Raw genomic sequence first — 27180 nt, forward strand, 5'->3', positions numbered from 1 at the left:
AACCTGCTGGTTATCCTGCTGATAAAGCTGAGCCCCTCCCTCCACACCCCCATGTATTTCTTCCTGGTGAACCTGTCTGCATCAGAAATCTGCTTCACCAGCAGTGTGGTCCCTCAGCTGCTGGCTCACCTCCTGGTGGAGGAAAAGACCATCTCCATTGCAGCTTGTGCAGCGGGGATGTACGTCAATGCCATTATGGCCCTCACACAATGCTGCCTTCTCGCAGCCATGGCCTACGACCGCTATGTGGCCATATGTCACCCCCTGCACTACACGACCATCATGAGCGGCCGGGTGTGTGCTATGCTGTCGGGGGCTTCATGGGCTGCTGGCATCTCGGTGGAAGTTCCTCTGACCATGTGGATCTTCAGCCTGCCCTTGTGTGGCTCCAACCGCATCCACCACTTCTTTTGCGACTTCCCACCAGTACTGAGTATGGCATGTGCCGACACGTCACAGATTAAGATTGTAGGTCTCATGGTAACAGTTCTGTTCATCATGTGCCCTTTCCTGTTGATACTCCTGTCCTACGTCCGCATTATTTCCACCATCGTAAAGCTGCCATCGGCGGAGGGAAGGCGTAAAGCCTTCTCTACCTGCTCTTCCCACCTCATGGTGGTGACTGTGTCCTATGGAACGGCCCTCATCACCTACCTGGTGCCCAACTTTGGCTCCACTACAGAGAGTGACCTATTGATTTCCCTGTTGAACACAATTGTCTCTCCAGTGTTGAACCCCATAATTTACACTCTGAGGAACAAAGAGGTGAAAGGAGCCTTGAGAAAAACTTTACAGAAGAGCAGCTTTTCACACCACTGGAGAAATTAGAGCATGAAAAGTTGAGTTAGTCAAAATTAGGCTGGGGGTCCCGGTGAAGGGAAATTGGGAAGTGAAACTCTTGTTGCCAATTTACCCCAAAATTTTAAATTTCTATATTTTTTTAAAATACGAAAGGTAGAACAATTTCCCTGGATTAATTATTTGTGGAAAAAAAGAAAGCCCAGAGGAATAGGTTTAGTTAAAGTATGGTCCTGATTTTTGACCGTCAAAACTGGAAATCTCAAAGGAAAACAAACTTCCAAGGCAAGATATTTCATAGCAGGTACATCTCCGCCAGCTATGTCCTTCCCAGGTCAGATTATGTGAAGCTGTTTTCCTTACTACCCCCTTGCTCCTGACGATGAGATGTGGGGTGCTGACAGGGAAAGGTTTGGGGGGACATCCGATGCTGAGGACGTGTGACACAGAAGGAGGTAAGAATGGGTCGGCTGTAGCACCAGCAGTGTATTAGAAACAAGAGGAAGGCCAAGGATAGGGTAGGCTCATTGATCAGTGAAGAGGGAGGGACAATACCAAGAAAACTGGAAATGGCAGAGCTGCTTAATGACCTCTTTATTTTGGTCTTCACCAAGAAGTCGGATGGAGAAATGCCTGACGTGGTGAGTCCCAGTGGGGAGGGGGCAGGTTTAGAAAATAAAATAAAAAAAGAAGAAGGCAAAAATAACCTAGAAATGTTCCATGTCTGCAGGTCACCAGGACCTGATGAAATGCCTCCTAGAGTATTGGTGGAGCTCAAAGGGGAGGTATCTGAGCCTTTCGCTTTCATGGTTGAAAAGTCCTGGAAGTCTGGAGAGATTCCAGAAGACTGGAAAAGGGCAAAAATGTTCTCATTGACAAAAAAGGGAAATAAAAACAACTCAGGAAGTTACAGACCAGTTAGTTTAACTTCTGTGCCAGGAAAGATAATGGAGCAAATAATTAAGGAATTCATCTGGAAACATCTGAAAGGAAATAAGAGGCTGGGTAACAGCCAGCATGGATATGTAAAGTACAAATCATGTCCAACCAATCCGATAGTTTTCTGTGATAGGATAACAAGGCTTGTGGACAAGGGAGAAAGGGTGGATGTGGTGTACCTATGCTTTAGTAAGTCATTTGATATCGTCTGGCATATCCTTTTATCAATATACTAGGCAAATACAACTGAGATGGGGCTGCTGTAAGGTGGGTGCATAACTGGCTGTACAGCCATTCTCAGAGAGTCGTTATTAATGGGTCACAGCCCTGCTGGAAGGGCAGAACAAGGGGGGCTCTGCAGGGGTCTGTTTTGGGACAGGCTCTGCTCAGTATCTTCGGCGATGTGGATCTGGGCATGGAGAGTGCGCTGCTTACGTCTGTCGGTGATACCAAGCTGGGAGGGAGAACAGGGTCGTAACTCAGAATGATCTGGGCACACTGGAGAAACGGCCTGAGGTCAATGGGGTGAAGCTGAATAAGGCCAAGTGCAAAGTGCTCCCCTGAGGAAGGGCCAATCCGTGTCACACCCAGCCGGGGAAGTGGCTGTCGAGGGAGGGGTCCTGCAGAAAGGGATCTGGGCTCAGAGCGGAGCACAAGCTCCAGAGGAGTCAACAGGGTGAGACTGTTGCCAGAAGCGCCAACCTGCTTGTGGGCGGCACTGCCGGGTGTTGGGAGCCAGCCAGGAGCAGCAATTCCTTCCCCCCGCTCTGCGCTGAGCAGCCTCCGTGGGGCTGGTGCCCAGGGCTGGCCCCACATTTGCAGGAGGCTGTGGAGAAGGGGGAGCAGGTGCGGAGAAGAGCCCAAGGCTGGTGGAAGGTGCAGAGAACATGAGCTGTGGGGGAGCCGGCCAGACCTGGGCTCCTTTCGCTCAGAAAAGAGAAAGCTCCCAGGGGCCAGGGGAGCGGGTCTCAAGCAGAGAGCTGCAAGGAAGAGGGATAAATGTGGTGCCCCCCAGCCCCTCCCACTCCCCACTGCCCCCCTCTCCCCACCCAGCCCCTCCTGTAGCAGGGAGTCCCGCAGGCTCTGGGGTGTTCTGATGTCAGAGACAGGACCTGATCCTGCCCTGGGGCTGAGGGAGGGGCTGATCCTACCCTGGGGCTGAGGCGGGGGCTGATCCTGCCCTGGGGCTGAGGAGGGAGCTGATCCTGCCATGGGGCTGAGGAGATAGGTGATCCTGCCATGGGCCTTATCCTGCCCTGGGGCTGAGGCAGGGGCTGACCCTGCTCTGGGGCCAAGGCAGGAGCTGATCCTCCCCTGGGGCTGAGATGGGGGGCTGATCCTGCCCTGGGGCTGAGGAACTGGTGGTCGGTGTACAGAGAGGAATTCGGGTCGGGGGTGGAGAGGAACTGGGGGACGGTGGATGGAGAGGAAGTGGGGTCGAGGGGGTGGAGAGGAAGTGGGGTTGCGGGCGGAGAGAAACTGAGGGTTGGGGTGGAGAGGAACTGGACTTGGGGGCGGAGAGGAACTAGGGGTCTGGGCAGAGAGGAACTGGGCGTGGGGGCAGAGAGGAACTGGGGGTGAGTGATGGAGGGGAACTGGAGTTGGGGGGTGGAGGGGAATTGGGGGTCAGGGCAGAGAGGAAGTGGGGGTGGAGGATGGAGAGGAACTGGGGGTCGGTGGATGGAGAGGAATTGGGGGTGTGGGGTGGAGAGTGGGGATTGGGTGCAGAGAGGAACTGGGGTTGGGGGGTGGAGAGGAACTGGGGTTGGGGGGCGGAGAGGAAGTGGGGGTCGAGGCGGAGAGGAAGTGGGGGTCGGGGCAGAGAAGAACTGGTCGTGGGGGCGGAGAGAAACTGGGGATGAGCGATGGAGAGGATCTGGGGTTGGGGGACGGAGAGGAACTGGAGGTCGAGGCAGAGAGGAAGTGGGGGTCGGGGGCAGAGAGGAACTGGGATCGGAGGGGGAGAGGGACTGGGGGTCGGGGGGGGGGCCCTGATCCTAGCTGGGTAAATCACTGCAGCTTCAGGGGCCTCAGTGGAGCCAGACATCAAGCTGGTCTGGATGCTCTGACCTCCATTGAGCCATGGACTTCGGTGGACATTTGCCTGGCCCCTTCTGAGACATCGAGGGCCTGACCCACATCCTTCCAAGTCGGGGGACGGTCTCCTGTCGACTGCAGTGGCTGCGTGAGCTGGCCATGAGAGCTGGTCTCTTGGCTCAGGGACCAGGGCGTGGAGCTGGCAGATGTGAGGACAAGAGTCAGTGTCCACATTCGGTTTGCGCTAAGGTCTGTTCTTCCCACGGAAACCAGCCACAGAACTGACCCTGACTTCAGGGGCACCAGGCAGCAATGGAAAGTCACCAGCACGTGACCCCTTAATGGCCTTGTTCAGCAGTTGCTGACATTGGTGGTCCCACGGACAGCAGCAGAGCAGATTGTGACAGGGGTACCGAAAGCGGGGGGCTCTGGTGGCACCACAGGGCACGTGGCCAGAGAGCTTCCCAAGGAAATGGAGCCAGCAAAAGGCAGAAACTGCACAGCGCTGACAAAACTCCCCCTGCTGGGGCTGCAAGTGGTCCAGGGCCAAAGTTCGGCCCTTTGGTGGCATTTTTGGTGATTTACACAGTAACCAGGCTGGGAAGCGCCATTGTGGCCTTCCTCATTGAAGTCATCCCTCCCGCGCCCCCCTCCCGCACTTCTTCCTCATCCGTCTGCCATCCTTAGACCTTTGCTACTCCTCCACCATCACCCCAAAGCCACGGCGCCGTTCCTAGCAGGCAGCAAACCCATTTCCTCCAGCGGATGCACCCCCCAATTCTTCTTCTTCAGGGTCTGTGTCGCCGCAGAGACCTGCATCCTGGCAGCCATGGCCTGCGACTGGTGCACTGCCATCTGCCGCCCGCTCTGTCCCATCGCCAGGTCCAAGCAGGTTTGTGTTGAGCTGCTGCTGGGCTCCTCTCTTTGTGGGGTCATAAACTGCACAGTGCAGCCAGTCTTCCCCTTCACCCTGTGTTTCTGTGGTCCAGCGAGAGGGATCTCTTTGCCTGTGGCCTTCCACCCCTGCGAACTCCCCCCTGCAGCAACACAGACACCAATGAGCTGGTGCTGTTCACCTCATCTGGCCTCATCCTCGTGAGCACCTCCACAGCCATTCTCATCTCCTCCGCCTACACCAGCTCCACCGTCCTCAGGATTGGCTCTGCCGAGGGCAGAGGCGGAGCCTTCCCCACCTGCACCTTCCACGTGGTGGCTGTGAGTGTATTTTATGGGTCTCCTACCTTCATGTTCGCCCAGACCAATACCCAAGTATCTCTTTCCCAGAGCAAAGAGGTGTCTGCGTTTATACCCTTGTTATCCCTGTGCTGAATCCCTTCATCTACTGCCTGAGGAACACGCAGGTGAAAGAGGCCTTGGGAAGAACCATTAGCTCAATGTTTCTAAAACGAACCTTCTCCATCAATATGGAGCTAAATAATCCTTTGGGTTATGGAAGGACCAGTACTGTAACAGACGAAATCTGTCTATCTAGCTCTCTATCTAGCTACCTGAAACAAAAGCACATTTTGAAACACATCTAGATTTTTTTTTAAATGGGACTTTTGCCCTCATTGGCTGAAAAAAATGGACCGAAGTGCCAAAAGAAAGAGCTTGAAAGCCAAGCCAGGAGGAGAACCACACCAAACCCAAGGAATTCATCTTCCCAGGCAGGAGTGACTCTCACTCAGCAGGAGAGCAGCGGGTTTATTAGCCAGCAGGACACAGCATCGTACAGAAGTGTCAGTACAGCAGGCAGGGACAGCCAGTCCAATCCATGCTGGGGAGAGGAGGCTCCCAGTTCCGATTCAAACCCCTCAGGCTCCACCTCCCGCTTTGTCTGCAGCCCAGAGGTGTCTCCTGGTTGCCTCAGTTACCCTCAGCAGGAGCCCCCCCCCGTGAGTGCCCCCCTGTATACACACACGTATCCCCCCACTACATCACACTTGCAATGAAACGCCTGTTGGACCATGGGGCAGTTGGTCTGTGCTGTGGCGCTCAGTGATAACACTGGTTTCGGAGGCGTCGCCATCTTAGCAATAACAATGAATCTCTCTCCAGGTGTTTGGCCAACTTGTCTATTTCACCTGAGATGTTCCACGACCTGAGAGGCCCAGATGCCACTGAAATTCAAGGAGAGATGTGCACAGAAGCCCGGAGCTCTCCAGTGCAGGCTCTGACTCCCATCATGTGACCCTATGACGCCTGGCACAAAGGGGCCGTGAGCTCAGCCGAGGCTCATGGTCATTTTGGGTCAGTTCCATCCATGCTAGAGACCAGGAGGGAAATATTCCTGACCCTTGTTTCCTTGTGCCCCGAAGCACGTGGGTCGATATGTCCTAAATACATTTGTTCTCCTTCAGGCGCTATTCCTACGCATTCCTCCCTCTGAAAATATTTCCTGGGAGGGACCTCACGAGGCCACTTAGCGCCGGCCCCCTGCACTCACAGCAGGGCTAACGATTATCCAGACGCTCCCTGACAGGTGTTTGTCCAACCAGCTCCTGAAAACCTCCAGCGCGGGAGACTCCAGGGCTGATACACTCCTGGCCTGCGCAGCATTCACAGTTGCGGATGTGTTGGGATGCACCCGGCATCGCTCAGGCCCGTAACTTTGTGAGGGCGTTTGGGTGAGCAGGAGTCAGGGCTCGGTGTGGAGGGGGCAGGGAGGTGTGGGGAGGACTGAGTGTGGGGATGCAGGCACCAGGGCAGGGGGTGATGGAGGTAGGAATCAGGGTTGGGAGCTGGGAGATCTGGGGGGCTCATGGCAGGGGGTGGAGCTCAAGGCAGGGGGCTGGCAGGTCACAGGAGCTCACTGGGGCTGCCCGTGGCAGTGAGGTGGTGCTGCCCTGAAAACGGCTCCTCCCAGGTGAGTCTAGGAGTTATTTAATGTCAGTAGATGCTGAGATTCAAAGTGTTGCCGCTTCAGAGCCTTTGAAATGCCATTTGCCATGACGAGGTCTCAGAACTGCCGTAAATCACCCCACCAAGTTCTCAAGCCGGGTGTCTCCTGCGCTGCCTGTCGGCAGGGGCTGAGCCCTGCTGCTGGGAAGCGAGTTGCTGGTACTGACGCTCACCAGGCCCAGCTGTAAGCGTCCCACACCCAGAGCTGCCCTCAAGCAGCTTAGTCAGTCGAAAATTGCACCTTCCCTTGCATCTGTGACAGTTTCCCTGTAGGCCGATGCCCTGTTGGCTTTCAAAGGGCTCTTGGACCAGACAATACATGCTTCTAAATACCTCGGGAAGCCTGGCCCTAAGGGACTTAGGCACTTGTGAGCCAAAGTCTTATTGATAGTGAAAACCAGATTTTCATAGGGATTTGGGGGCCAAAAGAAGCAGCTCTGTGCCTTTGGCCATTTCTGGAAGTGTGTCAGGTCCAGACCCTCACTGCTCTTTAGGCTCCCGGCTCCCATAACTTTCACCTCTGTGCCTTTGAGTCCCTCGGCCCTGGGCACCTGAAGTTAAGGGGATTCAGGAGCCTAAATGCTTATAAATTCTTCTCTTTAGGTTCCTGACTCCTGTGGATGCTTTTGAAAGTTTTGCTCCTTAAACGTGAGCTTCCCGAGCCTTGTTTGAGGTCCCAGCATGACTGGGCTTGTGGCGGTGACCGGGGCTCCAGGCAGTCCCCCACTACAAAGACATCAGAATTCAGCCAGGCCCAGTTGCAGGGACTCCCCCCACCCTGCTGTTGATGGTTCTTTGGCCCAGCATTCCCATCCCATCCCAGGGCTTGTGTACATTTAGCACCTGTCAGATGCAGAAGCCAATGAGCAAGTGTAACCACTGACAGGGGGACTTGAACCCAGGACCGCAGCGTGAGCTCAAAGCCAGGGCTGTGCAGAGACTCATTCTCTAGTTCTGTGGGGTTACGCCTGCACTAGCTGCATCTGCCCACGGGCATTGCTGTCCGAAGAGATGATCCCACAAAACTTCTGTCGACAGATCGTATCTATACAGAAAAGCGGCTGGATCTTTTGATCTGCTCTGCTGACAACAGGGCCCCCTGGAGCACGTACACAGCTTTTTTGTCAACAGTTTCTGTTGACAGAATGTATTTTGTGTGTAGCTGCAACATGAGTTTTGTCAACCAAACCTCAACAAAACTCTCGAGGGTAGATGAAGCCTGAGCGGTTTAGGTGCCTCCAGAGGGACAGTCAAACACACCTAGGAGGTGTTCGGGTTACACAAGCTCAACTCTGAGGAGATTCCTCAGGTGCTAGTTGGGGCCTGCGGTTTCACACCAGATTCAAGTCTCAGAGAGGTACTGAGTTCGTCTGTCTCTTCAAAAACAACAAGAAGTCCTGTGGCACCTTATAGACTAACAGATATTTTGGAGCATGAGCCTTCGTGGGCAAAGACCCGCTGCATCAGATGCATGAGTTGGGGGGGAGGTGTTAGGAGGAGGGTTTAAAGAGGGAGGCTCAGTAAAGGGAGGGTCAGAGCTGACAAGGTCTATTCAGTCAGGGTGGAGGTGGCCAATCATCGGCAGTTAATGTGGAGTTGTGAACATTAAGAGAGGAGAAATCAAGTGAGTTCAGTCAAGTGGTCTATTGTCAGTAGCTAATGTGGAGGTGTGAGATCAACAGCAGAGAAACTGCTTCTGTAATGGGCCAGCCACTCCCAGTCTCTGTTCAGCCCTTGGTTGATGGTGTCAAATTTGCAAATGAAATGCAGCTCTGAAATTTCTCTTTGCAGCTTATTGTTGGATTTTTCCCCTCGCTGTAGGACGGCTATTGTTAAATCTGCTCCTGAGTGTCCAGGGAGATTGACATGTTCTCCTCCAGGTGTGTGTATATTACCTGGAGCCCAGGGACAGCCTGCCCAGCCTCAGCCCCTGGGAGTAGCCACCACTGTAGCACCACTGCCTTTACCACCCCAGTAAGTGCCCCCGGCCTCCCTGTGGTACAAAACCTCCACTCAGTCCAGGCGCTGCTGGGTTTCAGGGCTTTAACTTTCCAAAAGCTGTTCGGGGGCAGCTTCTGGGTCGATACGGATTATAATGAGCTGATAAGAAATTGTTCATAGATCCCGTAAGTGTGTGGGAGATCCGGGCGGTTCCTTTGTCAAAGAAATGGCTTTCTCTGACGTGAGCTTTCCCTTGTGTGAGTGAGGAAAGAGTGAGCGTGGGTGGGGGGGAAACAGAATTGGTCCCAGAAGCCAGCCTGTCTAGACGCACACAAATCCCTGGCTCCAGATCTAACGCATCCGAGGGCACTGAGCGAATTGGCAGATGTCATTGCAGAGCCTTTGGCCATTATATTCGAAAACTCGTGGAGCTCAGGAGAGGTCCCAGACAATTAGAAAAATGCAAACATAGTGCCCACCTTTATGAAAGGAAAGAAGGACAATCCAGGGAACTCTCGACCGGTCACCCTTACCTCAGTCCCTGGAAAAATCATGGAGGGGATCCGCAAGGAATCCATTTTGAAGCACTTGGAAGAGGGGAAAGTGATCAAGAGCAGTCAACATGGATTCACCAAGGCAAGTCGTGCCTGACCAATCTGATTAGCTTTTATGATGAAGTAACTGGCCCTGTGGACATGGGGAAGTCAGTGGATGTGGTATACCTTGACTTTAGCAAAGCTTTTGATAGAGTGTCCCTGTGATGGGGTTCTGGGGTCCCCCAAGTTCTGCACCCCGTCCGCAGGCAGGAGAGTCTCTCACTCAGCAGGAAAACAGTGGGTTTATTAGCCGACAGGACACAGCATCGTACAGAGGAGTCAGTGCAGCAGGCAGAGACAGCCAGTCCAATCCATGTTGAGGAGAGGAGGCCCCGAGGGGCCCCCAGAGCTGGGGCCTGGCCCCCTCCTTTGTCTCTCTCTCCCTCAGCCCAGACTAACTGCTTCCAACTCCCAGTTCCAATTCAAACCCCTCAGGCTCCACCTCCTCCTTTGTCTACAGTACAAAGGTGTTACCTGGTTGTCAGGGTTACCCTCAGCAGGAGCCCCACACCCTCTGTGAGCCACTCACACACACACAGGTATCCCCCACTCCATCACATCTCTCCCCCCTTCCAGACCGAACTGAGCGGGGTCACTCAGCCAGTGACCTGGGGAAGTTTGGGGCCCTCCCCTCCTGATTGGGCATCGGCTGCACCCTCAGTGCTCCCCTTGATGTGCACCACCTCCATGTCGTAATCCTGCTGGGGGAGGCTCCAACTCAGGAGCTTGGTATTGGCCCTTTTCATGTGATGCAGCCGGGCAAGTCCCTTTAGTTCCCTCAGGTTGGTCGGTCTCCCTGCTTCTGTCTCTGGTCCATCAGCCACGTTCTCAAATCGGGCAGGCAGAGCCCATACAGATGCTGCAGCACCAACAGATCAAATAGTTCTTTTCTGGTCTGGGCCCTGCCCTGTCTGACCACCAGCCCATACAGCTGCTCCGGCCAATGTTTGGAATTCAGTTACAGTCCAGTAAAAGAAGGTACAAATGCTTCCACCCTTGGCATTTAGCCAGACCACCAAAATGGTTGAGTGCCTCAGTTTCCCCTTCCATGCCACACAATAGGTTTGGAATGTTCCTCCTCATGTGAGAGGTTGCAAGACTAGTTACAGGGAACAATGGTGACATTTCAGAGTTACAGACTCCTTCAACATACAACTCATGCTTCTACATCAATGTCATCATGTTACATGGCTCTTTCCAAACCTTCAGTGCATGGTACAATTCTACAGCTTTTGGTAGCAGCACCCCTTGGTTACAGCAGTCAGCGTGAGTAACAGAACAAACCCATTGCAACTGTACATTTACGTTGCTCTTTGGTAGACCACAACCTTTGTGCAACATCCTTGAGAATCTGGTATTTTGGGGATAAATGGCTGAGGCCTTTCTTAGCACCATCAAGTTCTAATCTTCTCTCTTGCTCCCTGGGGTGGAAATTTGATCTCTCTGGCTGTGCCCTCCCTTCTAACAAGAGCTGGGCCGTTGATGATCTCAGGGAGACTTCCCGCTCCCAGCCAGCCTGGAAATTTGCAAACCAAACTGGTTTCTAAAAGTTGTTTTGTGAGTCTCAGACGCAGAATCCACATGGAGGAATCCCTGTTTATCCCTAATCGGCCCACCAGGCCCAAAGCTCCTTTGTCCTTCCACCTCCAACTACTGTCTCCCCATGGAATCAGAATTGGAGTCCAGTGTGAGAATATAAGTGTTTCCACCATCTGGAGATGGGGAATTGCTGGCCCTCTCCTGCATCCTACAGAGATTGACTGTGCAGCCGTTTCACTTGGTTCTCACAGGGCTGCTCACATTCCCTGATAGTTTTCACTTTACTTGCACCAACTTCCAATTCCTCAGAAACTTTCACACTGCCTGCTTTGGACCCTTCCAGAGCACAGCCAGTGGTTTCACACTCAGGCAGGTCCTGGCCATCAGGAGCTGAAACAAACTTCTCCCCAGGCAAAGGGTTGCTCTGGTGCTTACAGACAAGCACCTTTCCTGTTCACTCTCCTTCACCTTACTCCCATTTTCTGCAGTCCCCACAGATGGGTCAGGAAAAGTTTCAGGGAAATTCTCTTCCTCAAGAGCTCCCCCAAACAACAACTCACCCCTGTCTTGCTCCACAGGGGCACTGCTCCCTTGAGCCACAACCAGCTCCTGGGTTTCACCTACACCCAGGATCACTTCTGGCCCGTTAGGCAGATTCCCACGTAATCCCCCTCCAGGTAGACAGCCAGTACCACCGGACAGAAGGTCAGGGTCCCTTTCCTCCCTTCTGCTACCAGCTCCTTTATCTTCATCAGTCAGCGTAACTCCATTGCCCATCTGTTCTTGTGTCCTGGTGAGAGGATGACTCTGGTAGGACAGAGTCCTCTCACCCCCTCCCAGTAACACCTCAGCATCAGGCAAAGAACAAGTACCAGAATCGTCTGGTCTCTGGGATTCCCTGATGATACTAACTGGATTAGACCAAGTTAAAGCATCATCCCCCCTGAGAGACACAGAGGTAGGCCCACTTCCCATCTGGGCTTCAGCTGCCCTCAGATCCAGCTCTGGGATCCTGGCTCCATCTCGAGCCCCCACAGGCTCAGGCAAAGGATTCACTTCCCCAGAAGCAGAAGCACTTTTCTTGCACCAAGGACCAGTGTCCTTAGCAGGGATACCACTGCTCATCCCAGAGCCATTCCCTCTGCTCCAGCCCCCATGGCTGGATTCAGAGACACACCTGGAATGCTCTTTTCTGGTGGATCCTTCTCCAGCCACCCGAGGCTGAGGAATCCTCCTCAGACAATGGGCTAGTGTCCTCATTGGCACCTTTTCCAAACGCAGGCTCTGCTCTCTCCCCAGGCTGCTGCTGCTGTTCAACACAGACAGACAATGGGAGACACTCTCTCCTTTGTCCCAGCCCCCCGGCTGGTCTCCACACACACACAGAAGGTGAAGCAGCTTCTCTCACAGACAACTTGCCATTCCCAGTGGATCAGCTGCTTTCCTGCACAGACACACAGGGACCTTCCTTGGCCCAGGCCTGGAAAACTCTTCGCAGGTCTGTCTTGGCCACTAGTAGATGATGGGCTGCAATCGCTCCTTCCCTCCTTGAGCTGTGGCAGGCCACTCGGTTCAGAACTCCAGGCAGTCCAGGGTTCCCTGCCCCGATCCGGGCTCACCTCTGCAGGATTCTCCCCAGCCCTCAGCTCCGCCACTGCACATCCACGCTGCCTTGTCCAGCTTCTTTAATCTCGATTCGGTTTCCAGGTGCTGCCACTTCACAGCGGAGTTGCTCAGCGTGGTTGCAGGCTCTCAGGCTGATGCCCTCTGCACCCCACGATTCCTGGAAGAATCCCTTCAGTGTGCCAGGCTTCTTGCGGGTCACAAGCTGCCCGGGGTTAGGCCGTAGGCCCCTCTGCCCTCTGGGACCGACTCCAACAGACTCCCAGCGGAACCCCTTCTTCAGTGTGACACCCGCTCTCAGGGACCATGAGCACCCTGTCTTGGGAAGAACTCATTCAGCGTCAGCCTCCTCAGGGGTCACTTGTTCCTGGGGGTTGGGCTCTCGGCCCCTCCACCTTCTGGGACCGACTCCAACAGATTCCCAGGGGTAACCCCTCCTCGGGTGTGACACCCCCTCTCGAGAACCACGACCACAGTTGCTTGGGTTCGGCCGCAGGCCCCTCCGCCTTGGGAAACTGCACCTCACTGCCCGTCAGCACACCTGGGTCTCGCAGGCCCCACTTCTTCCAGGGCCCCGGTCACTTACTGCTGGATGCTCCATCCTCGGGGTGCAGAACATCCCACTCCTGACACCAGTGTGATGGGGTTCTGGGGTCCCCCAAGCTCTGCACCCTGTCCGCAGGCAGAAGAGTCTCTCACTCAGCAGGAAAACAGCAGGTTTATTAGCCGACAGGACACAGCATCATACAGAGGAGTCAGTACAGCAGGCAGAGATAGCCAGTCCCATCCATGTTGGGGAGAGGAGGCCCCGAGGGGCCCCCAGAGCTGGGGCCTGGCCCCCTCCTTTGTCTCTCTCTCTCTCCCAGCCCAGACTAACTGCTTCCAACTCCCAGTTCCAATTCAAACCCCTCAGGCTCCACCTCCTCCTTTGTCTGCAGTACAAAGGTGTTACCTGGTTGTCAGGGTTACCCTCAGCAGGAGCCCCACACCCTCTGTGAGCCACTCACACACACACAGGTATCCCCCACTCCATCACAACAGCTGGCTACCCCCTGGAGCACCACGCGGCTGGGGCCAACCGCTCTCCCTCGGAGCTGGGGCTGGGGGGACCTGGGATGGCCTCAGTTCTGCTGCCCCCCTGGAGATGGGCCTGCCCCCGGCTCACCTCACTGGTGTGGGGTCTGGCCCCACTGCAGCCTGGACTCTTCAGGTGGGGGATAAGGATGCTGGGTGATCCACCCCCCACCCCTCAGGGGTCTAACCAGCAGGTGCCAGACGAGAAAGGGGTTGGGGGTCTGCCAAGCCTGTGAGCCCTGCACAAGTGTGATGGGTCTGTGCAGAAAGTGTTTCGTCCCTTGAGTTAAATGTACGAATCACAAATCAGCTCTTGGCCCAAAGGAAGCTGCTGCCAGAGACCTCAGCTGTACCCCTGCGTCTGTGCAGCGCGGGCAGCCTGGCCTCGGGGCAGAGAGGGAGGGTGGGGGCGCTCAGGGGGGCAGCGCTCAGCCTGGATTCTCAGGCTGTAGGTGATGAGATCCACCGGGGAGCCCAGACTGTGTGGAAGACGGAGAGCAGGAGCTTTAGGGTGTCGCGTTCGGGTAGGACGTGAACAGCCACCTGGAGCCCCCAGAAATCTGGACCCACCTTTGGGGGAGAGAAGCAGGGAGAAAAGGCCTTTGCTTCCCTCCGGCTGCTGAGATTCTGGGGGTGCGGCCTCGTCCAGCACTCAACGCAGCAGGGAGGAGAAGGAGGGGGAGTTAGACAAGGGGCAAGGTGGTTTGGCTTTTCTTTATTTCAGAGGAAGGGAAGTCAGTGGAGGAGGTTTAATGAGTGACGGGGAGAAACTTTAGCGGCTTCGGCCTCCTCTGTTCTCCCGTGCAACCAGGGCGTTGTAGCAGGACATTAGGTGAGGTGAGTGGGTTGCTCCACAAAAATCCTTTCCCACATAATTCAATGCACATCCCCGTCCCTGGAACGACCAGAGGTACCTGAGAACATCCACATGGAACTACCGAAAAGCAACGGAGAGTCAGACACCAGATGTTTTGGAACATGTTGGTTCAGGCCCAGCCCTGGTGTCACCGCCCTGCAAAGAGGGGAGTTACACCAGGGAGTTTGTCCCATGTATCCCATGGGGGGGGGATGGTTTTAATGAGGCCCTGGGAATTAATTAACAGCAACGTTAATTGTTTCATGTCCCACTGAAAACTCACTGCAACTTGCCCTGTTTTCAGGGGACATGACACAATTAATGTTGCTGTTAATTAATTCCCAGAAGGCCTCATTAAACCCATCCACCCCAATGGGATACATGAGGGATGGCAAAGTTTCATCCACTGAAATATTTCTGTGTGTGTTGAAATCCCAGATTGCCCAGTTACTGCAGACGGGTTGGCTCAAGGGCTGGGAACGTTCCCCGGGCTTTACTGAGGTGGATCCAGGGGCTTTTGCTGCTGTCTCGGCGCTGATAAAGGATGAATGGCAATTTGGTGGCTTTGGCACCTTTCCCAATGCACAGTGAGAAATGCCCTGACTACAGCTCCAGGCCTAAGACCTGTGTGAGGTCAATGGTCTGAGAATACACGACTTCCAGTGGAGTCTGACCTGTTTGTCATCGTTCCTCCGTTTAACACCCAATAAGTTTCTACTGAGTAGGAATGAACATATGTAGAGTAGCTGTGGGAATGTCTGTGCATAGAGTGACTCGTCAGCTAACGAACACCACCAAAGGCCGTGCTAGTTAAACACTCCAGCATATTCATTAATATCTGTCCTCTTTGGAGAGACATTCGTGGTTCTTTCCAGCTGAGATTTTCCAACAAACCCTGTGGAATGAGAGGCTGAAAGGGCACTGAGACGTCATTCGGCGTCGCACTTGGAATCCCACTCCAAGTGAATGGTTGGTTAAACAGTACATTGCCAGAGGGCAAGGACAGTGGGTTGCTCTCTCCTGCGTGATCTTTGCCTGGACTCCTACAGTCTGAGGACAAGACGGGGCTGTGAGGTGATCCCGTCTGGAGAATCTCAGCTGGCGGGGCCTGAACCCACCCCAGCAAGCTGAGCTGCGGACGAGAACACTTTGCGGGTAGATAACACGTCTCTCTGGGGTGTGTTACAGGAGCGTTCGCAGCTCCCAAGGCCAGAAAGGACAATTTCCATGGTGGGGCTGGATCCCGTACAGAGCACTGGCCAGAGAACTTCCCCCAGATGATTCCCTTTGGCCGTGGCTGCACTCGGCCCTGCATTTCGGCAGGGGGATGCGAATGAGCCACTTCGGCACATGCACATGCAGGGAAAAACACACATACATACTTACACACACACACTCACACACACACACCCCTGTGCTCCCAGCACGGCCGTGGGGGTGGGGCCTAGAGGGGGCGGGGCTGAGTAGAGCCACACCCACGATCCCTCCCCTACCCCAAGTATCTGGCCCCAGCCCAGAGCCGGGTGTGGCCCTTCCTCCCCCGCCTGCACCAACGGCTGCACCAACCAACCACCCCGGCTGCACCAATGGCTCCAGGAGTTGCAGGGATGGGGGGATGAAACCACACAGGTGCAGGGGGTGCGGTTTGGGCCATGAGTTCCGGTGGGAGGTGGGGGGCAGTTTGGGGCGTGAGTTCCATCAGGGGGGTGGGGGCGGTTTGGGGTGTGAGTTACGGTGGGGGGTGGGGGGGCAGTTTGGGGCGTGAGTTCCATCAGGGGGGTGGGGGCAGTTTGGGGCGTGAGTTCTTGGGGGGGACAGTTGGGGCGTGAGTGCTTTCCCTGCCCCTAAGGAATCATGGGTCGGTTTGAGGCGTGAGTTCCGGCAGGGGGGCGGTTTGGGGCATGAGCGCTGCCCCCGCCCCTCGGAAATCCGCCCTGCGCACACACACGTGAGCAGCTTTTGGAGCAAAACCCCAGTGGGGCTCGTCTCAGCTGGGAAACGGGTTCTGCCCACTGAGTTCGTCGCTGTCAGTCTCTCAGGTGCCACCGGACCACTCGCTGCCCCATCTGAGTCCTTCCGCCCAGCTCGCGGGATGGAGCCGCAGGAGTCAGGAGAATCTGAGCCCAGATCCCCGCCCGGCCCCGAGAGCAGCAGCAGCTCCGCACACATCTCAGGTGCCAGCTCAGAGCTGTCTCGGGGATTTGAGCACCTGCTTCCATTTCCTGTTAATAACAGGTGCCCAAACCACCTTGGTCACTTGGACAATCTCTGCCTCAGTCACTCTCCCCAGACTCAGGGGCGCACAGTGGGGCTTAAAGCCACCAGTTCCCTCCCTCTCCAGCGTGTGGTGGGAGGGGGGACGTGGGCCTTCATTGCTCTACCCCGTCCAAGGCCAGGGCCCAAGCAGGGGTGGCCCTGGCAACCCCTGTGGTCAGTGGGAATCCGGCCCTATGATCTGGGCAGTGGGTCTGGGAGTGAGGACTCCTGGGTTCTGCTCTCATCTCTGGCAGAGCAGTGGGGTGTAATGGTTAGAGCAGGAGGGAGTGGGAGTCAGAGCTCCTGGGCTCTCAGCACGGCGCTGAGACATGAGTCTGAGCCTCAGGAAACTGCAGCCGTGAGCCCTGGGGGTTGTCCCTGCCCTAACTCTGGGGTGTCTTCCTGGGACAAATGAGTCCTCCTTGTAGGCAAAACAGGTCAAATAATTTACCAGGAGAGCAAATCTCAGAATGATTTTAATTCAGAAAATACAGGTGCAGATGAGGATGACGATGATACAACTTCCTAGAAACCGATTCTCTGAGTGACTTTTGTTAGTTGCAGCCTGAGGCAGTGTTTTTTTCCTCTGGGGAATACGGCAAGAAATTTGGCCTGAGGGACTTGGTCCCAGAAGCCAGTGAATGTAATAAACACACCTGTTTCCTTCAGCACGTCCAGCACCAGCAGCAGCTGGGAGATGGAACTGCCCATCCTGAACAAGGTAGGGAAAAGGAGCCTTCAGCCCCCAGCCGTCCTCCCACTGCAACCCTCAGTGTTGTGCCCCACTCTGCAACGGGAGCCAAATCACCTCACTGGTTCCTTCATCTGAATTTTCCATATATGTGTGTGGAGAACCTGAGTGTCTGTCTGTCTGAATCTCTCCTTCAGAATTTACCTAGTGTAGCTCTCTTGGCTGAGGCCAAGTGCTGTATTTCAGGGCGTGGGGGTCATTGGCACTACGTGAAGTTCTGCTCCCCTCATTCCATAGTGCCCAGCAGAGTGACAGATGAGCCCCACACCTCCCCCTCCCCCCCCATGCCTGATTCTTTTTGTGGTGGTGATGTTGGTGTTTTTTCTTCTCACATCTCTCGTCTTTTCTCCACTGTGCTCCCCAGCCTTCCTCCCCCTCCTCCTTCTCCTCATCATCGTTATTACCCACTGAATGTGAGTGTAACTGTTGTTTCGTAAGTTGAACAGTAACAGAGTGAAGGCCGTGTTAGTCTATATCCCATCAACACAAAAAAGCAGTCCAGGAGCACTAATAAATTATTTTGTTAGTCTTTAAAGTGCTACTGTGCTGCTTTTTCGTTTTCTTTTGTAAGGTGTGTGCTGGTTGTGAATTTGAGCACAGTCGGCTGGGTGGGCTCCATTTGATCTCTTCTCATGAGAATATCCACTCCTAAATATCACCACGGCACACGCTTCACAGGTGAAGCCCACTAATTTAGAGGTGGTCTCTCATAGCTAAATTTCTCTGAGCCCTTTTGTTACACAATGTGTGCTTTGTTAATTTATTGCATGGTCTTCTATTTCTACAGGGACTGTCTGGGTCACCTGAAGAGAACTGAAATTATCACTCAGCTTTCAATGACGAGAATCTCCCCGGACCTTATTCTCAGTGGTGAGTAAATTGTAGAATGCCAGGGCTGGAAGAGACCTCAGGAAGTCATTGAGCTCAGCCCCCTGCCTAAAGCAGGATCAACCCCAACTAAATCATCCCAGTTTAGACTACCCCCACTGTAACTTAAGACCCTTGCTCCTTATTCTGCCATCCATCACACACTGAGAAAAGCCTCTCTCCATCCTCTTTAGAGCCCCCCTTCAGGAAGTTGAAGGCTGCTATCAAATCCCCCCCACACTTCTCTTCTGCAAATTAAATAATCCCAAATAATGAAATAATTTCATTTATTTGGAGCCTGTCCAAATGTCAACCAAGAAATAGACATAAACCAAAATCCATTCTGGAAAAAGAATTTATCTATATGGATGTTTTCCATGAGTAAACATGGATGTTGATGGCTGTTTTGTCTTCGGCATTTGAGTTCCTATGGGGTCTTCTGAACTGTAATTTGGGTTTTTGCTCCTTCAACTTTTAATATTGATTCAGGGTGAAAACACACACCGGCATTTCCCACGGGACAGAAGGTCCATTTCCCGGCCAGCTCTGCATTTACTGCGGAGGAAAGTCCTTTGTATTGTCAGTGAAGGTTCCCCAAAGGAGCTCCTAAGAGAGACACAAGAATTCTCACCGCTTCTGTATGTTTAGAAAATATCACTCACAGCTGTTTGAAAAGGTTCTGTGATGTGCACTGGGCGTAGCTCAGCCCCACCCTTTCCTTTGCTCCTGTGATTTCATGTTCTCTCTTTGCTCTCTTGGAGAGCGTGTGTCATTGAGAGTCAGAAGAACACAGTCTCCAGTTCTGGGCGTTCCCGCTCAGTGTGTCTCTTCTGTCACTCTGGTTCCCGCTTACGAGCTCACTGTTATTTGCTGCAGTCCTGTGAGAGCCCCACAGTGAGGTAGTTAAGTGCAGGCAAAATCTTTTATTGTGTCTCATTTTTACTTCAGCTCTGTCACCTCACGGTCACATGCGCGATTATGAAGTTTCTTGTCAAAAAATGAGCCTGAAGGAAAATAGCTGTAGGAAATGTCTCCTGCATCACACGATCTTTCTTGCAAAATTCCTTTTGTTAACATCATGGGACGAAGCCCCTCGAGTGGTGGAAATCGAAGACTCATAGAATTATAGAATTCTAGAGCTGGAAGGGACCTCGAGAGATCCTCGTGTCCAGGCCCCTGCTCTGCACAGACCATCCCTGGTACATGTCCCTCTCACCTGCTCTGAAACATCTCCAGGGATGGAGATTCCACAGCCCCTCCAGGTCATTTATTCCAGCGTTTAACCACCCTGACAGCTGGGAAGTTTTCCTCAATACCTGTAGGGTGCGAGAGGACATTGTAACGGTCGAGAGCGCAGTCCCACCCCTCCGGGAATCCTCAGGAGAATCTAAACAGCCCAGTCTGTGCAAGGTGAAAAGCTGCAAACTAAGTGCCATGGGAACTGCTGCAGAACAAGCCGCGCTTGCCAAGATTTCAAGGCTACGCTGACAGTAGGCCACGAGAGAGTGATGAGAAATGCGTGGGCAATTTTAGGCAATCTTATGTGAATGAGATCAGCTTTATCAGCTGGTGTTAGGAGGCCTGTTACAGAACCTCTCCCCGAGCGAAGCTCCGACGCGTCGGGTTTTCCCCCACTGGTGACTGCGGCGTCTCCGGGGTTCCCGTCGGGGGTGTCACACGCTTTCAATAAACCAAATATATCCCTCGCCTTCTGGGTGCAGCTTCGTTTCTGGGGAGCCCGAGCCTGGTTGGCTACAATATCTGACCTAAACCTCCCTTGCTGCAGTTTAAGCCCGTTGCTTCTTGTCTTCAGTACAGCTCCTTTACACCCATGGTGCTGTTACACTTTACACCACATATGGAGCTGGCCCTGGGTCTCTTATGTGGACACAAACCAATGTATTGCAGAACTGGCTGTGAGGGAGGCAGGAACGATTTGGGTCGTTCACTAACACTGAAGGAAGAATAACGCTGTGCACTGCAGAAAGGCCAAAGTCCCCCACCGCTTTCAGATTCCAGGGGGCTTCTCCATCGGAAAACAGTTTCCAGCCTGTTTCGGCTCCGCAGTGTCCGTTTGCTGGTGTGAGGTGTCACTGCAGGGGAATCCGGGCACTGGTGCGATTATTCGTATCATTAACATACGAGTGAGAGGAGAATGTGCCCTCATTTGAGAAATCGTATTTGGGAACTCGGCTGCGGTGACACTTTCACCACCAGACTCTGCACTGACCCCCACACTGCACCCTCCGTCTGGCACCCTCCACCCGCTGCCCTGAGCTGCCCCAACCCTCCCAGACCCTGCACATACTACATCACACCCCGGCAAGGACCCCCCCACCCAAACACCTGCGCTAACGACCCCCCAACCCTCTGTCCTGAGCCCCCTCCCCTCACTCCATCCCCCTCCACCTTTGCCCTGAGAACCCCCACACCAAACCCTGCTGTGACATCTGCACCTCCAGCTCCTGCCCTCACCCCCGACCCTCCCACCCCCCAAACCCTCTGCCCTGACCTATCCCTGCCCTCACAGGCCCTTCCCTGTCAATAATCATCTCCCTGGTGTACAACCACCCAGCACCTCCCACCCCCTGCCCTGGTCCCCCCAACTCCCTGACTTCTGCACCCCCACCCCCTACCCTCAACCACCACAGACAACAAGGCCCCCCCTGCAGCCCCCTGCCCTCACTGCAGCACCCTCTGCCCACTGCCCTGGTCCCTAAACCCTCCAAGCTTCTGCTCCCCCTCCTCTACCACCCACCCCTACTCCTCCACCATCCCAAACCCCAAGACTCCCTCATCCCCAGCCTTCAGCCACCCGCCTCCACCCCCACTGACATATCTTACACGGCCCATGGGGAGCCCCCCAACGGCCAGGGATGGCCATACCAGAGTACCTCAAACAAACAGCTGTTATCTTCACCCGTGGGCTGCACCAGGCTGATCCACAACAATGGGCTCAACCGACCGCGCCATTCCTTCTCACCACACCTTTCAGACCAGCGAGACAGCAGAGACGCAGAGCAGGAAATGCACTTTCCCACTGGAAGTGACACAACTTACACAGCGCCACATTCACTGAGGGAATTAGACCCCCGTCAGGTCCAGCTCCATCCCATTCACACAGAACGGCCCCATCGAGAGCTGTTGGAAATGCAACAAACAGACAACATCGACTGGAAACACAGAGACAGAGACAAGCGGCTCTTCCATCAGATGAAAACGAAGAACTCCGGAAAACTCACCTTCATATGGACAGAAGAACATCTCAACCCAATGACAGTGAGTTGCCTGGAGAAACCTGACTTGCAAGAGACAGAAGAAGACACCCCCTTTAGCACACGAACCAAATGTCCCTGACTCTGCTTAAGGCCTTGAGCAAGCACGTATCAGTCGGCTGTAATTTACAGAGATATTTCAGCTGGTGTTAGTTAGAAGGGTCCCAACAGGAAGGAAACCAGGAAAAATGTTTTAATTTGCAGTCACTTTTCTGATATGTCTGAGATCCAGTCTCTTTGTCCCCCGACAGATGACCTCTTCCAAGGGCGACCCTGGAGGGAACCAGACCATCCTTGATGTGTTCGTCCTGGTGGGGTTCTCGTACCTTAATGAGCTGCAAATTCTTCTTTTTGTGGTTCTTCTGGTCACCTACTTGCTCACCCTCATGGGGAACCTGCTCATTATCCTGCTGATAAAGCTGAGCCCCTCCCTCCACACCCCCATGTATTTCTTCCTGGTGAACCTGTCTTTCGTGGAAATCTGCTTCACCAGCAGTGTGGTCCCTCAGCTGCTGGCTCACCTCCTGGTGGAGGAAAAGACCATCTCCATTGCAGCTTGTGCAGCGGGGGTGTACGTTTTCACCATCATGGGCCTCACACAATGCTACCTCCTTGCAGCCATGGCCTATGACCGCTACGTGGCCATATGTCACCCCCTGCACTACACAACCATCATGAGCGGCCGGGTGTGTGCTCTGCTCGTGGGGGCTACATGGGCTGCTGGCATCTTGGTGGAAGTTCCTCTGATTATGTGGATCTTCAGCCTGCCCTTCTGTGGCTCCAACCACATCCAACACTTCTTCTGTGACATCCCACCCATGCTGAATATGGCATGTGCTGACACATCTCAGATTAAGGCTGTTGGCCTCATGGGGTTAGTTCTGTTCACCCTGTGCCCTTTCCTGTTGATACTCCTGTCCTACATCTGCATTATCTCCACCATCCTCAAGCTGCCATCGGCGGAGGGAAGGCGTAAAGCCTTCTCCACCTGCTCCTGCCACCTCACCGTGGTGACTGTGTCCTATGTCACGGGCCTCATCACCTACGTGAAACCCAAATTTGGCTCCACTACACAGAGTGACCTACTGATTTCCCTATTGAACACAATCATCTCTCCAGTGTTGAACCCCATAATTTACGCTCTGAGGAACAAAGAGGTGAAAGGAGCCTTGAGAAAAACTTTACAGAAAAGCACCTTTTATTGCCACTGGAGAAACTAGAGCACGAAAAGTTAAGTTAGTCAAAATTGAGGTGGGGTCCTGGTGAAAGGAAATTTGTAAACATTTTATTGAATTTCTCACAACAGCTCTCAGTTTTTTTGTTGTTTTGAAAGACTTTGTCCTGTTGGTTAAATGGGAAAAAGACTTGCTGCCAATTCACTGCCAAATTTTACATTTCTATATTTTTTTGAAATACGAAAGGAAGAACAATTCCCCCAGATTTATAATTCATTGAAAAAAAGAAGCCCAAAGGAATAGGTTTAGTCAAAGTATAATCCTGATTTTCGACTCTCAAAATTAGAAATCTCAAAGGAAAACATGGCTTCCAAGAAGAGAGGTTTCATTCCAGGTCCACCTCTGTCGGCCATGTCCTTCCCAGGTCAGACTATGTGAAGCTGATTTCCTTACTACCCCCTTTCTCCTGATGATGAGATGAGGGATGCTGACAGGGAAAGGTTTGCGGGGGACATCCTGATACTGAGGACGTGCTGCAGAAGGAAGCAAGAGCGGTTGTACTGCCAGATCCCCCAGCAATGTATTAGAAAAAAGAGACAGGCCAAGGACTGGGTAGGCTCATTGCTCAGTGAGGAGGGAGGAAAAATACCAAGAAAACTGGAAATGGCAGAGCTGCTTAATGGCCTCTTTGTTTCAGTCTTCACCAAGAAGTCGGATGGAGAAATGCCTGACGTAGTGAGTCATAGTGGGGAGGGGGCAGGTTTAGAAGATAAAATAAAAAGAGAAGAAGTCAAAAATAACCTAGAAATGTTCAATGTCTGCAGGTCACCGGGACCTGATGTAATGCCTCCTAGAATACCGGCGGAGCTCAAAGGGGAGGCATCTCAGACTTTCACCTTCATCTTTGAAAAGTCCTAGAAGTCTGGAGAGATTCCAGAAGACTGGAAAAGGGCAAATAAAGTTCTCATCAACAAAAAAGGGAAATAAAAACAACCCAGGAAATTACAGACCAGTCAGTTTAACTTCTGTGCCAGGAAAGATAATGGAGCAAATAATTAAGGCATTCGTCTGAAAACATCTGAAAGAAAATAAGGGGCTGGGTAACAGCCAGCATGGATAGGTAAAGTACAAATCATGTCCAACCGATTAGATAGCTTTCTGTGACAGAATAACAAGCCTTGTGGACAAGGGAGACGGGGTGGACGTGGTGTACTTAGACTTTCGTATGGCGTTTGTTATGGTGTCGCAAGTTTTCTTATGAATAAACTAGGCAAATACAACGGAGATGGGGCTGCTGTAAGGTGGGTGCATAACTGGCTCTACAGCCATTCTCGGAGGGTCGTTATTAATGGGTCACAGTCCTGCAGGAAGGGCAGAACAAGGGGGGCTCTGCAGGGGTCTGTTTTGGGACAGCCTCTGTTCAGTATCATCGGCGATGTGGATCTGGGCATGGCGAGTGCGCTGCTTATGTCTGTAGGTGATACCAAGCTGGGAGGGAGAACAGGGTCGTCATTCAGAATGATCTGGGCACGCTGGAGAAACGGCCTGAGGTCAATGGGATGAAGCTGAATAAGGACAAGTGCAAAGTGCTTGTGATGGGGTTCGGTGTCCCCCAGCCTCTGCACCCCGTCCTCAGGCAGGAGCGACTCTCACTCAGCAGGAGAACAGCGGGTTTATTAGCCGACAGGACACAGCGTCATACACAGGGGTCAGTGCAGCCGGCAGGGACAGCCAGTCCCATCCACGCTGGGGAGAGGAGGCACCGAGGGGGCCCTGGAGTCGGGTCCTGGCCCCCTCCTTGGTCTCTCTCTCTGCCAGCCCAGACTCACTGCTTCCAACTCCCAATTCAACCCCCTCACGCTCCACCTCCCCCTTTGTCTGCAGCCCAGAGGTGTCACCTGGTCGCCACGGTTACCCTCAGCAGGAGCCCCCACTCTGTCAGCCGCCCCCCACATGTACCCCCCCGACATCACAGCGCTCCCCTGAGGAAGGCCCAATCCGTGTCACACCCAGCCGGGGAAGTGGCTGTCGAGGGAGGAGTCCTGCAGAAAGGGATCTGGGCTCAGAGCGGAGCACAAGCTCCAGAGGAGTCAACAGGGTGAGACTGTTGCCAGAAGCGCCAACCTGCTTGTGGGCGGCACTGCCGGGTGTTGGGAGCCAGCCGGGAGCAGCAATTCCTTCCCCCCGCTCTGCGCTGAGCAGCCTCCGTGGGGCTGGTGCCCAGGGCTGGCCCCACATTTGCAGGAGGCTGTGGAGAAGGGGGAGCAGGTGCGGAGAAGAGCACAAGGCTGGTGGAAGGTGCAGAGAACATGAGCTGTGGGGGAGCCGGCCAGACCTGGGCTCCTTTCGCTCAGAAAAGAGAAAGCTCCCAGGGGCAGGGGAGCGGGTCTCAAGCAGAGAGCTGCAAGGAAGAGGGGTAATTGTGGTGCCCCCCAGCCAGCCCCCAGCCCCTCCCACTCCCCACTGCCCCCCTCTCCCCACCCAGCCCGTCCTGTAGCAGGGAGTCCCCCAGGCTCTGGGTGTCCTGACCACAGAGATGGGACCTGATCCTGCCTGAAGGCTGAGGCGGGGGCTGATCCTGCTCTGGGGCTCAGGCAGGGGCTGATCCTGCCCTGGGGCTGAGGCGGGGGCTGAGCATCTCTGGTAGGGCTGGGGGCAGCTTTCACTCCCAGGGCTGCCGGAGGCTCCTGGGCTCTGTGGAGCTGTGGGTGCCCATTGCGCAGCCCCTCGGTCTCTGGGGCAGGCAGCCAGTGCCCCACACCCGCCCAGCGGAGCAGGGACCAGACTCCTGAGTGCCGCGTCTCCCAGGGCAGCACTGGTGGGTGCAGCTCCTGGCTGGGGGCCGCACAGGGACATCCTGGGGGGACTCGGGAGCTCGAGGGGTGGGGGAGCAGGAGCTGGGGGAGGGCAGAGAGGGGCTGGGGGAGGGGCAGAGCCAGAGGTGGTGCTCGGCAGCACTCGGACGGGCACTGCCCCTTGGGCTCCTTCCAGCGCTTCAATTGCTAAACGGGGGGGGTCCTCGTGTGCCCCTCTGGGGGCCGCCTGCACCCCTCCCCCGCCCCCTCAGGCAGCAGGGCTGGGACATGGGGCAGGATGGGGATGGGTGCTGGGGACGCAGAGCTGAGAGAGGAACTCGGGTCGGGGGCAGAGAGGAACTCGGATTAGTGGGCAGAGGGCGCCGTGGGGCTGAGGGTGCTGTGGGGCAGGAGGTGCCGTGGGGCAGAGGGCACCGTGGGGCAGGGCTGGGGGAACTCGGCCGGATCTGGAGCAGGTTCCCATCCCCACAGAGTCTCTGCGCCCCAGGGCCGACATCGCAGCCGGGGTGTTCTGCCACTGGGGCCCTGAGGTCGGTGGCGCCGGAGCAGTCCCCACCCGCCGTGGGGAGAAGGGCCACGCCAGCCCAGCCGGGCAGGGGCACCTCTGTGCCAGGACTGGAGCTGTGCCCTGGCTGTGGAAGCCATTTCTGTCACCGGTGTGTAGAGCGGCACCGACCCTGGGGGTGGGGGGCCAAGTGAGGGGTCTGATGAAAGTTGGAGATGCCCTGAAGCTGGGTGTGACTTGTGTGTCGGGGCCGTGGTTGTGTGAGAAGTTACACACATTGGCTCTGTAGCTGTGTTAGAAAAGTCTGAGTGGTGAGAGTCACACGAGGGGGTGTGACACACACACACACACACACACACACACACACACACACACACACACACACACACACACACACACACACACAGAGAACCAGGCTGCTGGGCTAGACACCAGGCTCAGACATCGAATACACATCTCAGGGAAGTGGGACTTGTCGTCCACACCAGCCCAAGGGGTCAGGTGGCCTGGGCTGAGCAATGGGGTTGAAATCGGACGCCCAGACGTCCATCCCAGCTGCCATGTGACTGGACTGGGCCGTGCCGGGGAAACCAGCCACCGAGGGCAGTTTCCCACAGCAGCTCACCGGGGTCGGGTGACTCTGAGCCGCCAGTGCCTGTGGGAAGGAGAAAGGACCATTCGCTCTCCCTCACCCCAGCCAGGCTCCGCCACTGCCCCAGCCCCTCCCAGGGTCCAGTTCAGCCCTGGGGAAGTGGGTCCCCCTGCACCACTGCAACGGGTGGAGCTGCCTTGGCCTGCGCCAGGCCTGGATTGTGCCCTCCCAGCACAGGGTACGGCCATGCGCCAACATCAGGCCAGACGCAGAGGGGACCCCGCCCCATGTGCCCTCCCTGCCCCCACCCCCTCCGCGCCTGCCCGGCTGGCTCCCCACGCACAGGGAGGAGAAGGTGTCCCTGTAACGGTGCCACAGGGGGATCCTGTCCCTGGGCCTCTCCTTCCCTCGGTGGGGGCAGCTGGGTGGCAGCGTGACCCCTCGCTGGCCTGCAGCCCCTTCTCACCCTCCGTCAGTACCAGCTCCTGGCAGTGCCCATGGGCCTGTCTCAGCTCCTGCTGCTGCAGTGGGATCAGCACGACACCCCAGGGTGCCCCCCACCCACAGGCTGCCCCCGCCCTGCCCCCGAAGGGTCTGCCCCAGTGTCCTCCCAGCGGGTGGGACAATCCCAGGGGCAGG

General features: G+C 54.9%; 1 protein-coding gene across 1 annotated transcript; it reads left to right on the plus strand.

Annotated features, from left to right (window-relative positions):
• Positions 1-1419: 1419 nt before the first annotated feature.
• On the plus strand, positions 1420-22673 carry LOC142004465 (olfactory receptor 10A4-like). The gene is made up of 3 exons (XM_074982109.1): positions 1420-1439; positions 4818-4989; positions 21705-22673. The coding sequence occupies exons 1-3, from the start codon at positions 1420-1422 to the stop codon at positions 22671-22673; spliced, it is 1161 nt and encodes a 386-aa protein (XP_074838210.1).
• Positions 22674-27180: the final 4507 nt, after the last annotated feature.

Source organism: Carettochelys insculpta, chromosome 32, assembly GCF_033958435.1.
Source record: "Carettochelys insculpta isolate YL-2023 chromosome 32, ASM3395843v1, whole genome shotgun sequence".
In the NCBI taxonomy this organism is placed as follows: Eukaryota; Metazoa; Chordata; order Testudines; family Carettochelyidae; genus Carettochelys; species Carettochelys insculpta.